The sequence below is a fragment of the Chiloscyllium punctatum genome, chromosome 30 (genome assembly GCF_047496795.1).
Source record: "Chiloscyllium punctatum isolate Juve2018m chromosome 30, sChiPun1.3, whole genome shotgun sequence".
Classification (NCBI taxonomy): Eukaryota; Metazoa; Chordata; class Chondrichthyes; order Orectolobiformes; family Hemiscylliidae; genus Chiloscyllium; species Chiloscyllium punctatum.
Window position 1 is genome coordinate 53,316,660 of NC_092768.1, and position 14,457 is coordinate 53,331,116.

Genomic DNA, 14,457 nt, shown 5'->3' on the forward strand with positions numbered 1-14,457 from the left:
AATCTTTGATGTCCAGTCATCGAGTAATAGAGATGTACAGCAGGAAGGATTTTGAGCAATTAAAGAACTCATTGGATGAAGAGACTCCACAAAGCGAGTGATGGAAGAGCACAACACCGTTAATGCCAATGTTAATTCAGAAACATTCGCAACAAACCTCAGTTGGAAGTACTGAGTGGATGATCCATCTCTGCCTCTGTCCAGTGGCCCCCAGATACCAGTCTTCCTTCCAGCCCAGTTCACTCCACATGATATCAAGGAATGTTTGGAGGCACTTGAAACAACAAACAGTTTGGGCCTGACAACATTTCTGCAACAGTACTGAAGACTGGGTCTCCAGAACTTGCCGCAACCCTAGCAAAGCTGCTCCAGTACAGTTACAACACTGGAATCTACTCAACAATGAGGAAATTTGTCTACGTATGTCCTGTGCATAACAAAAAGCAGGAGAAATCCAATCCAGCCGATTATCGCCCTATCAGTCTCCTCTCAATTATCCAGAAAGTGATGGAAGGGGTCATCAACTGTGCTATCAAACAGCAACTATCTGCTCAGCAACTATCTGCTCAGTGATGCTCAGTTTGGGTTCCACCAGGGCCACTCAGCTCCTGACCTCATGACAGCCCTGGTTTCACACATGAACAAAAATTCCAGCAGTGAGGTGAAAGTGATTGTCCTTGAGATCAAGGCCTCATTTGACCAAGTAAAGCTTCAAGGAGTCCAGGGAAACTGGAATCAATGGTTATCAGGGGAAACCTTCCATTGTTGCCTGGCATGTAGGAAAGTGATTGTAATTGTTACTGGTCTGTCATCTCACTTCCAGAACCTCTGGCAGGAGTTCCTCAAGAATAGTGTCCTTGGCCCAACCATCTTCAGCTGCTTCATCAATGACTGTCACCCCATTATAAAGTCAGAATTGGGGATGTTAGCTGATGAATCAGAACAACGAGCAAGGATCAGTCCAGAAACAAAAAACAGAAATTTCTGGAAAAGCTCAGCAGGTTTGGCAGTATCTACGAAGAGAAATCAGAGTTAGTGTTAATGCTCTTAGCTACCGTCAGTCCGGAGGAACGGTCATTCCACCAAAACGTTAACTCTGATTTCTCTCCACAGACCTCTGAGCTTTTCCAGCTGTTTCTACTTTTGTTTCAGATTTACAGAATCCACAGTTCTTTTGTTTTTTTTAAGGAAGAGAGTACCTACATGGAATAACCCCTGGGTGCCACCCAGACTGCTACAGGACATGGTGCCTCTCCATGTCTTGCATCCATCTATTCCCTGCCTATTCATCTATTTGTCAAGGGGCCTCATAAAGATGCTGTTGTATCCACCTCCACTACCCCCTAACATGGTGAAATCTAGGCACTTACCACCCTCTGTTTAAAAATAGATCATCTCCTTTAAATTGCCCTCTTTTACCTTAAACCTGTACCCCCTTGTAAGTGTCATTTCTTCCCTGGAGAAAGAAAGACTCCGTCAATCTGTTCCATCCACACCTCTCATAATATTGTAGACGATAATCAAACTCGTTCATTATCCTGTGATATTCGAGTGAAAACAAGCTACGTTGGTCCAATCGCTCCTCACTATTAATGCCGCCCAAATGTGCGGCCCTCTCCAAAAACCTCCACATCCTTCCGGCAGTCTGATTAGATTAGATTAGATTCCCTATAGAATGGAGACAGGCCCTTTGGTCCAACAAGTCTGCACTGACCCTCTGAAGAGTAACCCACCCAGACCCATTCCACTACCATGTATTTACCCCTGATTAATGCACCTAATGCAATGGGCAATTTAGCACAGCCAGTTCACCTGACCTTGGACTGTGGGAGGAAACTGGAGCAAACCCACGCAGACACGGGGAGAACATGCAAACTCCACACACAGTCACCCGTGACAGCAATCGAACCAGGGTCGCTGGCACTGTGAGGCAGCAGTGCTAACCACTGAACGACCGTGTGATGATAAGGACGATACACAGGATTCAAAATGTGGCCCAGCTGAAGTTCTAAACCAATGCATCGTGACTTGCCAATTCTTATGCACTATGCCCTGACCAATGAAGGCAAGCATGCCATATGGCTTCTTGATCAGCTTATCCGCTAGTGGTGCCCCTTTCAAGGAACTACGCACCTATACACCTAGATTCCTCTGTGTGTTGATGCGACTAAGAATTCTGCCATTACAGTATACTTCCATGTTGGAGCTTCCAAAATGTATTACTTTGTCCTGATGAAACTCCACTTGCCATTTTTCTGCCAAACTCTAACCATAGCTCCAATCTACATGCCATCTGCAAACTTATTCATCAGACCACTTATATTATCCTCCAAATTATTTCTATCTATTACAAATAACTGGGGACCAAGCACTGATTCCTGTGGAATACCACTTGTCACTGATCTCGAGACAGAAAACACTCTTCTACCGCTACTCTCTATCTTGTAAGCCAATGATGCATCTATCTTTCCACCTCAGCACGGATCATGTGTGACTTTACCTTTTGCATGGGCCTGCTGTGAGGGACCTTGTCAAAGATCTTGATTCTTTTAGACAGCATCTACAGTCTTTCTCTCTGTAATCATGTTTGTCACTTCCTCAAAACCTTAAACAGTTTCGTGAGACCCGTACTTCCTGCACAAAGCCACATTTATTGCTCATAACTTCATACTTTTCAAAATGTGAATAAATCCTATCCCCAAAGAATTTCCCTAATAATCAACCCCGATAAGTGTGAAGTGATGCACTTTGCAAGAACAAGCAAGATGAGGGAGCATTTGCTGAATAGCAAGACACTCAGAGGAACAGAGGAGTTGGTGCTAATTATTCTCTGGTCCCTGAATTTAGCACAGCACGTGACTTGGATATTTAGGAAGCCACTTGCTTTCATCAGTCCTGGCATAAAGTACAAGAGAAAGGAGGTAATGTTGGAGATGTACAGAGCATTGGTCAAGCCACAACTGGAGTAGTATGGGCAGTTCTAGTCACCTCATTACAGGAAGGATGTAATAGTGCAAGATGGGATACAGAGGAGGTTGACTCGGATAGAGAAATTGAGCTACAAAGAGAGAGACCAGATAATGTTGGATTGCTTTCTTTAGTGCAGAGATGCTGAGTGGGGACACAGGTTGAGATGTATAAGATTATGGGGGATGTGGACAGAGTGAGTAGGGAGCAGCTGTTCCCCTTGGTTGAAGGGTCAGTCATGAGGGAGCACAGACTGTGGGGGAGAATAAGGGGGAAGGAGGAAATTCAGAGGGGATTTGAGACAAAACATTTTCACTCAGAGGGTGGTGTGAATCTGAAAGGCGCTGTCTGAACAGGTCATGGAGGCCAAACTTTACAACTTTAAAAAATATTTGGATAAGCACGTGAAATATCATAGCATTCAAAGATATGGGACAAGCAGAAAATCGGGATTAGCGGAACTTTAGTGGTAGTTATTGTCAATGAAGACTTGATGGAGTGAAAGGTCTTTTCTACATTGTATAACTGAATTTTCTTGTCACTGATATAGCACTCACTAGCCTGTAATTTGCCAGATTCTCCCTGTTGCTCTTCGTATGTTAAAAAAAAACAACGTTCACTGTTTTTCAGCCTTCTGTGATTTACGAGAATACAATAATATCATACAAGGCACCTGAAATTCCCTCACCTGCTTTGCTCAGTATTCTTTAATAAATCCCATCAGGTCCTGGAGATTTGTCCACTTTAATGTTTTTCAAAACACCCAACACCTCCTCTATTTTTATACCCTGTTTGACAAAGGTGTTTCATGGTTTCTTTTAGCCCTTCTAAATACTTATTTCAGCAATTTCCTGCTATCTTTGTGTACTTCAAAGACTCAGTCTGATTTCATGTTTCCTATATCTTATGCACGCCTCCTTTTTCTTTTTGACTAAGTTCTTAATTCCCTTTGGCGTCCAAGGTTCCAGAACCTTGCCGAATTTACCTTTCATTTTTACGAGAGTAGTGCTGGCCCTGAACTCTAATCCAGTGGTGTTTAAAAGATTACCACATGCTAGATGTGGCTTTACAATCAAACAGCCAGCCCCAGTTGACCTTCTCCAGTTATCGATGAAGGGTATATGTCCGAAACGTCGATTCTCCTGCTCCTCGGATGCTGCCTGACCCGTTGTGCTTTTCCAGCACCACACTCTCAATGTTTCACTTCTTACCTAATATTGTGTCAGTTAGCCTTCCCCCGGTTTAATACTTTCACCAAGGAATACTTTTAACCTTATCCATAAGCAATTTAAATCTTACAGAATTATTGTGACTGTTCCCAAAAAGCTCCCCCACTGAAAACTTCAAACCTTGTGGCCGGGCTCATTCCACAGTGGCAAGTCCGGCAGATCTTCCCTAGTTGGACTATTCATATATTGTTTCAAAAATCTGTCCCGGACACATTCTACCCACCCAAGCTCCTGGCATTAAGCAAGTCCAGTTAATATAAGGGAAGTTATAAATGCCCACCTGAACAACCCTGTTGTTTTAACAGTTTTCCACAATTTGTCCACATATCTGTTCCTCGATCACCCACAGGCTGTTCCGAGGCCTGCAGTACAATCAAATCAAAGTAATTGCACCCTTTGTATTCCTGAGTTTTAACCATATTGACCTCTCTGGATGGGCCAACAAAGGTGTCCTCCCTCAGTGCACCAAGGTCGGTGATAGTGGACAGTGAAGAAGATTATCACGGCCTACAACAGGAACTTGATCAGATGGGCGAATGGGCCGAGGAGTGGCAGATGGAGTTTACTTTATAGAGTCATAGAACTGTGCAGCATGGAAACAGACTTTTTGGTCCAACACAGATATCCGAAATAAATGAGCCTCCATCTGCATGAATAAATTGTCCCTTAGTTTACTTTTGTACCTTCCTGCTCTCACCTTAAACCAATGCCTTCTAGTTTTGGACTCTCCACCACGGGAAAAAAGATCTATTTACCCTATAAATAAAATTATAGAATCCCTTGCCTGCAAACAGCTCATTAGGCCAAACAAGTCCACACCAACCCTCCAAGAAGTATCCCACCAAGACCCTATTACTTCACATTTCCCCTGACCAAACCCGCCGAACCCACACATCCCTGAATGCTATGGGCAACTTAGTGTCACCAATTCACCTAACCCGCACATCTTTGAACCACGGGAGGAAAACGGAGTACCCGGAGGAAACCCACACAGACAGGTGCTGGGTGACTAGTGCTGTAAGGCAGTAGTGCCAACCATTGAACCACCATGCCACCCATGCCTCTTTTACAAACCTTTATAAGATCACCCCTCAGCCTCAGATGCTCCAGGGAAAATAGTCCGAGTCTAGATGAGGTGTTGTATTTTGGTAAGGCAGACTGGGGCAGTATTTACAGTATACAGCTAACTGTTGGCTACTGGGAATGTTGCTGAACAAAGAGACTTAGGGGCCCAGGTGCATAGTTCTTTGAATATGGAGATGCAGATAGACAGGATGGTGAAGACATTGTTTGGCACAGTTGCCTTTATTTGTCAGAAGACTAATATTGAAGTTGGGATGTCATGTTGTGACTGTATAGGGCATTTTTGAGGCCACTTTTAGAATACTACAAACAATTTTGCTTGCCCTTTTATAGGAATGGTGTTTCACAGGAAGGATGTTGTTAAGCTTGTGAGGGTGCCTAAAAGATTTACAAGGATTACCTCTGGGACTGCAGGGTTTCAGCTATAAGAAGAGCATGAATAGGCTAGGCCTTTTTCCCCCGGAGTGTCAAAGGCTGAGTGGTGACCTTAAAGATGTTTATAAAACATGAGGGGCAGAGATAAAGTGAATAGCTAAGGTATTTTTCCTCAGGTTGGGAAGTCAAAACTACAGGGCATAGGTTTAAGGTGAGGGGGAAAGATTTCAAATGGACCTAAGAGACAATCTTTTTACTCAGAGGGTGGTGCGTATATGGAACAAACTGCCAGAGGAAGTGGTAGAGGTGGGTACAATTGCAATGAAGGGTCGCATGGATAGGGTTAGGGGTGGGTTGTGTATCTGACCCTCTTTTGGAGGGTCAGTGGACTTGATAGACCGAATGGCCTCCTTCCACATTATGGATTTTAGAAAAGATCAATCTCATTTTTTTTCCCTTCATCTAGTTCAGATGTACCATGCTTGATTCCCACAGTCTGACTTTTGGTATATATTTGGGGTAGGGGGTGACAAGAACTGCCTATTAAGTTACCACCTGCCACACTGAAAAGAATATCTATGAATTCTTGCTCTCGGTTTCCAATTCTTAATACAGACCCAGGTCTTTTTCCATTGCATAATAATGCCTTGTGTAAAACTTTACCAAAAATATATGCAAAAATATGATAACACCACAAACACTGGTTATGACTTATCTACTGCTTATGCCCGAAAAGAAATCACACTCTAGTCAGCTTTATACATATTATATTCGTAAATCTATTTTAATCTGTAAAATTGTGTTGAGATTTTCTAAGCTTTGTGTTATCACATCCTTCATAATACTTTTGAACAATTCCCGCATTTTTTGACAATCGGATGACATTTTATGCTCTACAATCTGCTGGGATTCTTACAAAATATAATGAATGTAAGATGATAACAATCAGCTATCTATGGTCACATCCATGAGATGGATTGTAGATTGCCAGAATACCAGCACACTTATTTATTGTATGTGTCTAAGTGTGTGTGTCTCAGTGTGTGTGTGTGTGCACGTGCACATGTGGGCCTGAGTGTTTTTCAGCAATCAGAGTCACAGAGTCATTGAGAATACAGCACGGAAACAGACCATTCGGTCAAACTCATCCATGCTGACCAGATATCCTACTCTAATCTAAAACTATTTGCCAGCACTTATTCCTCAAAACCCTTCCTATGCATGTACCCATCCAGATGCCTCTTAAATGTTGCAATTGTACTAGCCCCCACCACTTCCTCTGGCAGCTCATTCCATACACACATCACCCTCTGCATGAAAAACTTGACCCTTACGTTCCTTTGATATCTTTTTCCTCTCACCCTAAACCTATGCCCTCTGGTTCTGGACTCCCAAGGAAAAGACATTATCTATTTACCCTATCCATGCCCTTCATGATTTTATAAACCTCCATAAAAGTGCCTCCAATGCTCCAGAGGAAACAGCCTCAGACTATTCAGCCTCTCCCTACAGCTCAAATCCTCTAACCCTGGCAACATCACAACACCTTTCTGATTGGAGGGAGACCAGAATTGCAGGCAATATTCTGAACCAATATCCTGTGCAGTTGCAACATGACCTCGCAACTCCAACATTGAATGCTCTGACCAAGAAAGGAAAGCATTCCGAATACATTCCTCACTATCCTATCTACCTGCAACTCCACTTTCAAGAAACAATTAACTTTCACTCCAATGTCTCTTTGTTCAGCAACATTCCCCAGGACCTTACCATTAAGCGTATAAGTCGTACCCTGATTTGCCTTTCCAAAATGCAGCGCTTCACATTTATCTAAATTAACTTCCATCTGCACTCCTCAGCCCATTGGCCCATCTGATCTAACCCTCTTTGTTGTCCACTACACCTCCAATTTCGGTGTCAGCTGCAAACTTACTAACTATGTTCACATTCAAATTATTTATGTAAATGACAAAAAGTAGTGGACTCAGCACTGGTCCTTGTGGAACAACACTGGTCACAGGTCTCCAGTCTGAAAAGCAACCCTCCATCACCAGCCTCTGTCTTCTACCTGCGAGCCAGTTCTGTATCCATATGGTTAGTTCTCATTATCTTCCATGTGATTTAATCTTGCTAACCAGTCTATCATGGTTGTGTGTACATTAGCCAAAGCAAATGCTGGCTAAAGACAGGAAAGAGCATCAATACAGAAAAAGGCAAGAAAGCCAAAAGGTATGAAAAATAGAAAGAATAGTTACACAAACCTGCTCTGCAATGACCAAAGGTCATCTTTCATATCATATTTGATAATATTGCAATGCCAACTATAACATAACATTATTAGGAAGATGGGATTTAATTCTGTTTATTTTAGATAGAATCAAGTTTTTTTAAAAAAATGTCCAATTGCTCCTGAATAATCAAATGAATTAATTAATCTTTCTTCTATTCATTTACAGCAATGTACAGAATTTTTACACTGGATCACTACATGAGACCAGTAAATGATAAACTAAGGGTTTCCATATACGTAAGTAAACTACAGTTTGGAGAGGGAAAAAGTACTGTGGGTGCTCGAAATCAGTTAAAAAAAGACAAAATTGCTGGAAAAGCTCAGTCAGTCTGGCATCATTTGTGGAGAGAAAGTAGATTTAATATTTTGGGTCAAGTGACCCTTCTTCAGAACTTATTTCGCAGGGAAAAGTTTGGTGTATAGGCTGAAGTGGGCAGAGGAGAGTAGAAAATAATAAACAGAGTTGGGGCCCAGAGAAAGAAGAACAATTGGATAGACAAAGGAATGGGTCTGGGATAATGAATGATTTACAAATGGGGACCATTAGTGACTGAAAAAGAGTTGTTTGAGTGAGCAACCCATGCATGTCTGGTGCATGGGGAAATTGGTTCAGGACATGGAAAAAGTTGCTCAGCACTAAAACTGTTGAACTCAAACTTGACTCCGGAAGGTTGCAGTGTTTCCAAGCAGGAAATGAGGCATTGTTCTTCCAGCTTGCACTGAGTTTCGCTAGAGCACTTCAGCATGCCCAAGACAGAGATGTTGGTCAACGCGGTACAGTCAGTTCTGAAAAAGGGTGACTGGATCCAAAATGCTAACTGCTTTCTCTGCACAGATGCTACCAGACCTGCTGAGATTTTCTAGCAAATTGTATTTTTCTTTACAATCTGGGCAAATGCGAGGTGATGCATTTTGGAACATTCAATTCAAAAACAAACTATACAGTAAATGGAAAAGTCCTGGGCAAAATTGATGTACAGAGAGATCTGGGCGTTCAGGTCTATTGTTCCCATAAGGTGGCAACGCAGGTCAACAGAGTGGTCAAGAAGGCATATGGCATGCTTTTCTTATTGGACGGGGTATTGAGTACAAGAGTTGGCAGATTACGTTACAGTTGTATAAGACTTCAGTTCAGCCACATTTATTGGAAGTGGAATATGCTAAACTAATGGGGTTTGCAGACAGGAGAGATATAGGGAGAAACTGTGTCTCTTTCAAATTAACAGTATAGGTGACATCCATTTTCTGAATTGTTTGCTCAGGCAATGCCTCAACCAACCAAATGCATTGCATTTGGTTTTAAATTGAACAAATCTTGGCAATTAACTGTCAGTCATAATTACCTGCGTAGTTTCCATAGCAACATCTCTATCGTTCAGAGTCCATTTTCATGTACTCTGTTCTCATACAGAATCTGTGCTATGTTTTCCCCATTTAGTGGATGATTGCAAGATGCAATATTTCAACAAACTGTGTCTTTTTTCCCACAAAGTTCATGCTCTACACTGTGAAATGATGATTTGGAATATTTTGAACCTGTTATTGTTTTAAAAAAGTATTGCCAAAATGGTGTAATGTTGTATACTGCTTCCTGACAGAATGTGTGATTTTAACATTGTCAATTTGTCTTGATAACAAAAGCTGACCACCCAATACATGAGCCCCTCCCTTGAGCAACTTGTGATCAAGACTTGTGGTTTCACACTGAATCTATTTTGTCTTTTTTATGTATCAGAACTCCCGCAACATGCAACTCATGGCTGCTAACTGGATGTCAGAGAAAATGAAATTGCTCCGCACAAAAATCCCTGATATTGAAGAGTAAGTTATTAACATATTTCATTTCACGTTAAGTGTGGGGAGATGCACTTATGCAGGACAGACAAGAGAAAACATGATCTGTAGCAGGACCTTTGGAAGCACTGAAGATTATATTTACTCACTGGTGTGAATGTCCATAGCCTTATTTCAGCAGGGCAGGTTGATAAAATAGTTCAGAAGATCTATTTAATACTTGCCTTCATATGCTGAGGTATGGGGTTGAAGAGCAGGGAGGATATCCTGGAGCTGCATAAAATGCTAGTTAGGCCATAAATAGAGTGGCCTTACCACACAGTAAGTCCAACCTCATGATGTAAGTGATTTGTCCAACTTTCCCTGCAGAGTCCTCCAACCTTGATATTGAATAGGATTTCGATTTAGTCACTGCATTGACCTTCCGACAGTCCACACAAAATCGTTGAATCCCACCAGATTTGGAAACTAACACGATTGGCAAACTCCACCCACTCTAACTCGGTTCGATTATGTCTTCCTTCCACTTCCCTCTGGACATGTGTGGCTCTGAGAGGGTTAAGCCTGTACGGGTGTTGTTTTATCGGAACAGCATTCCCTACTTCCACCTCACGCACAATAGCATTAGTCCTCCCTACCTTATTCCTGCACAAGTCCTCGTACAGCTGCAACAAACCGTTCAACTCTGTTCATTGCTCCTGAGAGAGATAGCTCACTAACCTATCCCACTCCTCAAGGACTTCCCCATTATTCACCTCATATTGAGGCCCTTCCGATCCATGTCACCTGGATTTGATTCCCCACCCTGTGGGGCAGTAACTAACGCCAGTTCTCTGTCTGTAGCATACTAAGGTTTCAACACACTCACATGACATACCAGATACAGCTTTCTTTCCATCCGGCATATTTACCAAATAGTTTACCTGACTCAACAGAGGGACTACTAAACCTGGTTTGGGAGGGATCTTCTACAACTGGTTACAACAATTATATGTCATCCCCTTGGGAAAGCATTGGAATTTTAGAGCTTTAATCTGTCTCCTGCTTTGTTCTATGCTGTTCCCTCTTCAGGTGCTGTTTAGCTAACCCACCTAAATTTAATCTCTCCCTCAGCTCAAATACATAATCCAAGTGTGAGGTCTCCGACTTCAGTCCGATCAATTTTTCACTAATTGGTTTCAAAGGTCCTCTCACTTCATGTCAAAATATTAACTCAAGGGGACTAAACTGAGTAGATTAATTAGGGATATGTCTAATGGCAAACAATAGGAATGGGATACCTTCATCCCAATCATTTTGGTAATCCTGACAGTACACTCTTAACATGTTTTTCATGGTCCGATGCTATCTTTCCAAGGCTTCCTGAAATTCAGCATGGAACGCAATTGTTTCAAAGTGCTGTATGCTTAAAGTATCCATGACACCCGGTAAATTAAGTTCTTCCATTAAATACATACCTTGTGAATCAGCAACCTCCGTGAGAGCAGTGGGAGTAATGTTCAGTTCTGATGTCCTCATTACAGGAATGATGTGGAAGCATTAGAGACAGTGCAGAGGATTTTTATCAGGACGCTGCCTGGACTAGAGAGCATGTCATATGAAGGAAGGTTAACGGAGAGAAGCCTTTTTCTTAAAGGAGCAATGAAGGGTTAGAGATGTGGAAGATGATGAGAGGCATAGATGGAGAGAGACTCCTTCCCAGAGTAGAAATGGCTATCAAGAGGGGGCATAATTTTAAGGCGATTGGACGAAGGTTTACGGGAGATGTCATTGGTTGGTTCTTGACACAAAGAGTGCTGGGTGAGTGGAATGCACTGTCAACAGTGGTAATAGAGTCCAATATATTAGGGACATCTAAGCGACTCTTGGATAGGCACATGGATGATAGTAAAATGAAGGTTATGTAAGTTAGTTTGATCTCAGAGCAAGATAATAGATCAGCACAACATCACGGGCCGAAGGGCCTGTACTGTGGAGTACTGTTCTATGATCTATGTTCTATGCTGTAATTATATTTGAGAAGCTGTTTCATACAAGTAATTAAAATCACGAATAGAATCAAAGAATCATACAGTTCTGAAACAGACTCTTCGATCCAACTCATCCATGCCAACCAAACTAAACTAGTCCCATTTGCCTGGACTTGGCCTATATCCCTCTGAACCTTTCTTATTCATGTACCTGTCCAAATGTCTTTCGAATGTCGTAACTGTACCTGCAGCTACTACTTCCTCTGTCGGTTCATTCCACGTGCGAACCACCCCAGTATGAAAATGTTATCCCTCAGGTCCCTTTTAAATCTTTCTCTTCTCAGTTAAAAATATCCCCTATAGTTTTGAGCTCCCTTACCCTAGGGAAAAGACCACTGCTATTCACCTTATCTAAGCCCCTCATAATATTATAAACCTTGATAAAGTCATCCCGCAATCTTCGATGTATCTGTGAAAAACGTCCTAGATTATCCAGCCTTCACTTAAACTTGCAGTCCCAGTAACATCCTTGTAAATATTTTCTGCATCTTAATCCTGAATGCTGAGGAAAAGGAGGAAGAATTGTGCATTTGTGCAAGGGGCTAGAAGGTGTGGATTGAAGGTGGGTGTCACATGAAGCTTTTACAGCATTATTATATTCATGACTTTGCAGTTTACAATTGGGTTGTGGAATGTACTGCCTAAGCCTGCTTGAGGAAAGTTCATTCAAAGCTCAAAATTAGGAATTGAGTAAATTGATGAGTTCTTGCAACAGATATACATTGTACTGGTGAGGTCTCGTCTGGAATACTGTATACAGCATTAGTCAGCCAATTTAAGGAGAGATAAAGGCCCATAGTCTTAAGAGACCACAAGACTGCTCTCTCATTAAAAGAGATGACTGATGGTAGTTTGGCCTGAGGGTCATCGTGCTTCTGGAGAGGTTACAGTTTGAGAAAGAGAATCTTTCACAGCAGCCTCAACCAGTATCAGAACTGAGACCATGCTGTTACTATCATTTTCCAATGCAAACCAGTGGTCTAGCCAACAGAGCTAACCAACCCCATTAATAAGTGATTGAGATTCATTGGAAGTGGTTCAGTGCAGTTAGACTTAGAGAGTCATAAAGCTGTACAACATGGAAACAGATCCTCTGTCCAACTCACAGATATACCAAATAAATCTAATCCCATTTGCCATCACTTGGCCCATATCACTGTAAACCCTTCCCATTCAAATACCCATCCAGATGCCTTTTAAATGTTGTAATTGTACCAGCCTCCTCCACTTCATCTCGCCACTTATTCCATACACACACCATCCTCTGCATGAAAAATATGCCCCTTATTTCCCTTTTAAATACCTATGCCCTCTTCAGCCTCTCCCTATAACTCAGACCCATTCTCCCTAACCATGCCCCTCATGTTATTATCAACATCTCAAAGATCACCCCTCAGCCTCTGGCACTCCAGGGAAAATTGTCCCAGCATCTTCACCCTCTGCCTATAGCTCAGACCCTTCAACCCTGGCAACATTCCTCTAAATCTTTTCTGGACCTTTTCAAGTTTCACAACATCGTTCCTTTGGCACAGAGACCAGAATTGTATGCAGTATTCCAATAGTGGCCTCACCAATGTCCTATACAGCTGCAACATGACCTCCCAACTCCTATACTCAATGCACTTGTCAGTAAAGGCAATCATACCAAACGCCTTCTTCACTGTCCTGTCTACCTGCAATCCCACTTCCAAGGAACTATGAACGTGCACTCTAAGGTCTTTTTGTTCAACAAAGCTCTCCAGCACCTTACTATTCAGTGTATAAGTCCTCCCCGATTTGTCTTTCCAAACTCACATTTATCTAAATTGTGGGCGGCACGGTGGCACAGTGGTTAACACTGCTGCCTCACAGCGCCAGAGATCCGGGTTCAATTCCCGCCTCAGGCGACTAACTGTGTGGAGTTTGCACGTTCTCCCCGTGTCTGCGTGGGTTTCCTCCGGGTGCTCCGGTTTCCTCCCACAGTCCAAAGATGTGCAGGTCAGGTAAATTGGCTATGCTAAATTGCCTGTAGTGTTAGGTAAGGGGCAAAGGTAGGGGTATGGGTGGGTTGCGCTTCGGCGGGGCGGTGTGGACTTGTTGGGCCGAAGGGCCTGTTTCCACACTGTAAGTAATCTAATCTAATCTAATCTAAATTAAACTTCAACTATCCTTCCTCGGCCCATTGGTCCATCTGAGCAAGATCCCTTTGTTCTCTGTGGTAACCTTTTTACAGAGGTTCTAACTGAATAATACCTTCAAAAATATTTTCTCTTTTGGTCATATGTTCAACAGATTCAGATTTAGTCCATTGGAATTTATACGCATTGGAGCCAATGCAACTGAAACATAACAAATCCCGAGAAGTGTGCATGTTACCGATGTAGGGAGGAAATATTTTATTACGGAGTAATCTTGAGCTAACTGTCTATTTCTAAATGCCATAGATCAAAATTGGAACCAAAAATCAGACTTCTTTCCCTCACAGAGTCATGAGTCTTCTTGAGAATATGGTGGGAACTGGAATATAGAGATAAGCCAAAGGTATATCATTTCTTGGTAAGCAAGCGACTGGGCTTGTATACCCTTGAGTTTAGAAGACTGAGAGGGGATCTGATTGAAACGTATAGGCTTATGAAAGGACTGGACACTCTGGCAGGAGGGAACATATTTCCGTTGATGGGGGAGTGCCGAACCAGAGGACACAACTTAA

At 42.3% G+C, this 14,457-nt stretch overlaps 1 protein-coding gene across 1 annotated transcript in view; it reads left to right on the forward strand.

Annotated features, from left to right (window-relative positions):
- Positions 1–14,457, forward strand: part of LOC140455522 (complement C4-A-like) — a 271,191-nt gene that overhangs the window by 25,523 nt on the left and 231,211 nt on the right. The window contains exons 4-5 of the mRNA XM_072550468.1: positions 8,111–8,181; positions 9,680–9,765. Of these exons, the coding sequence (XP_072406569.1) occupies positions 8,111–8,181; positions 9,680–9,765 (157 nt within the window). The remainder of the gene's footprint in view (positions 1–8,110; positions 8,182–9,679; positions 9,766–14,457) is intronic.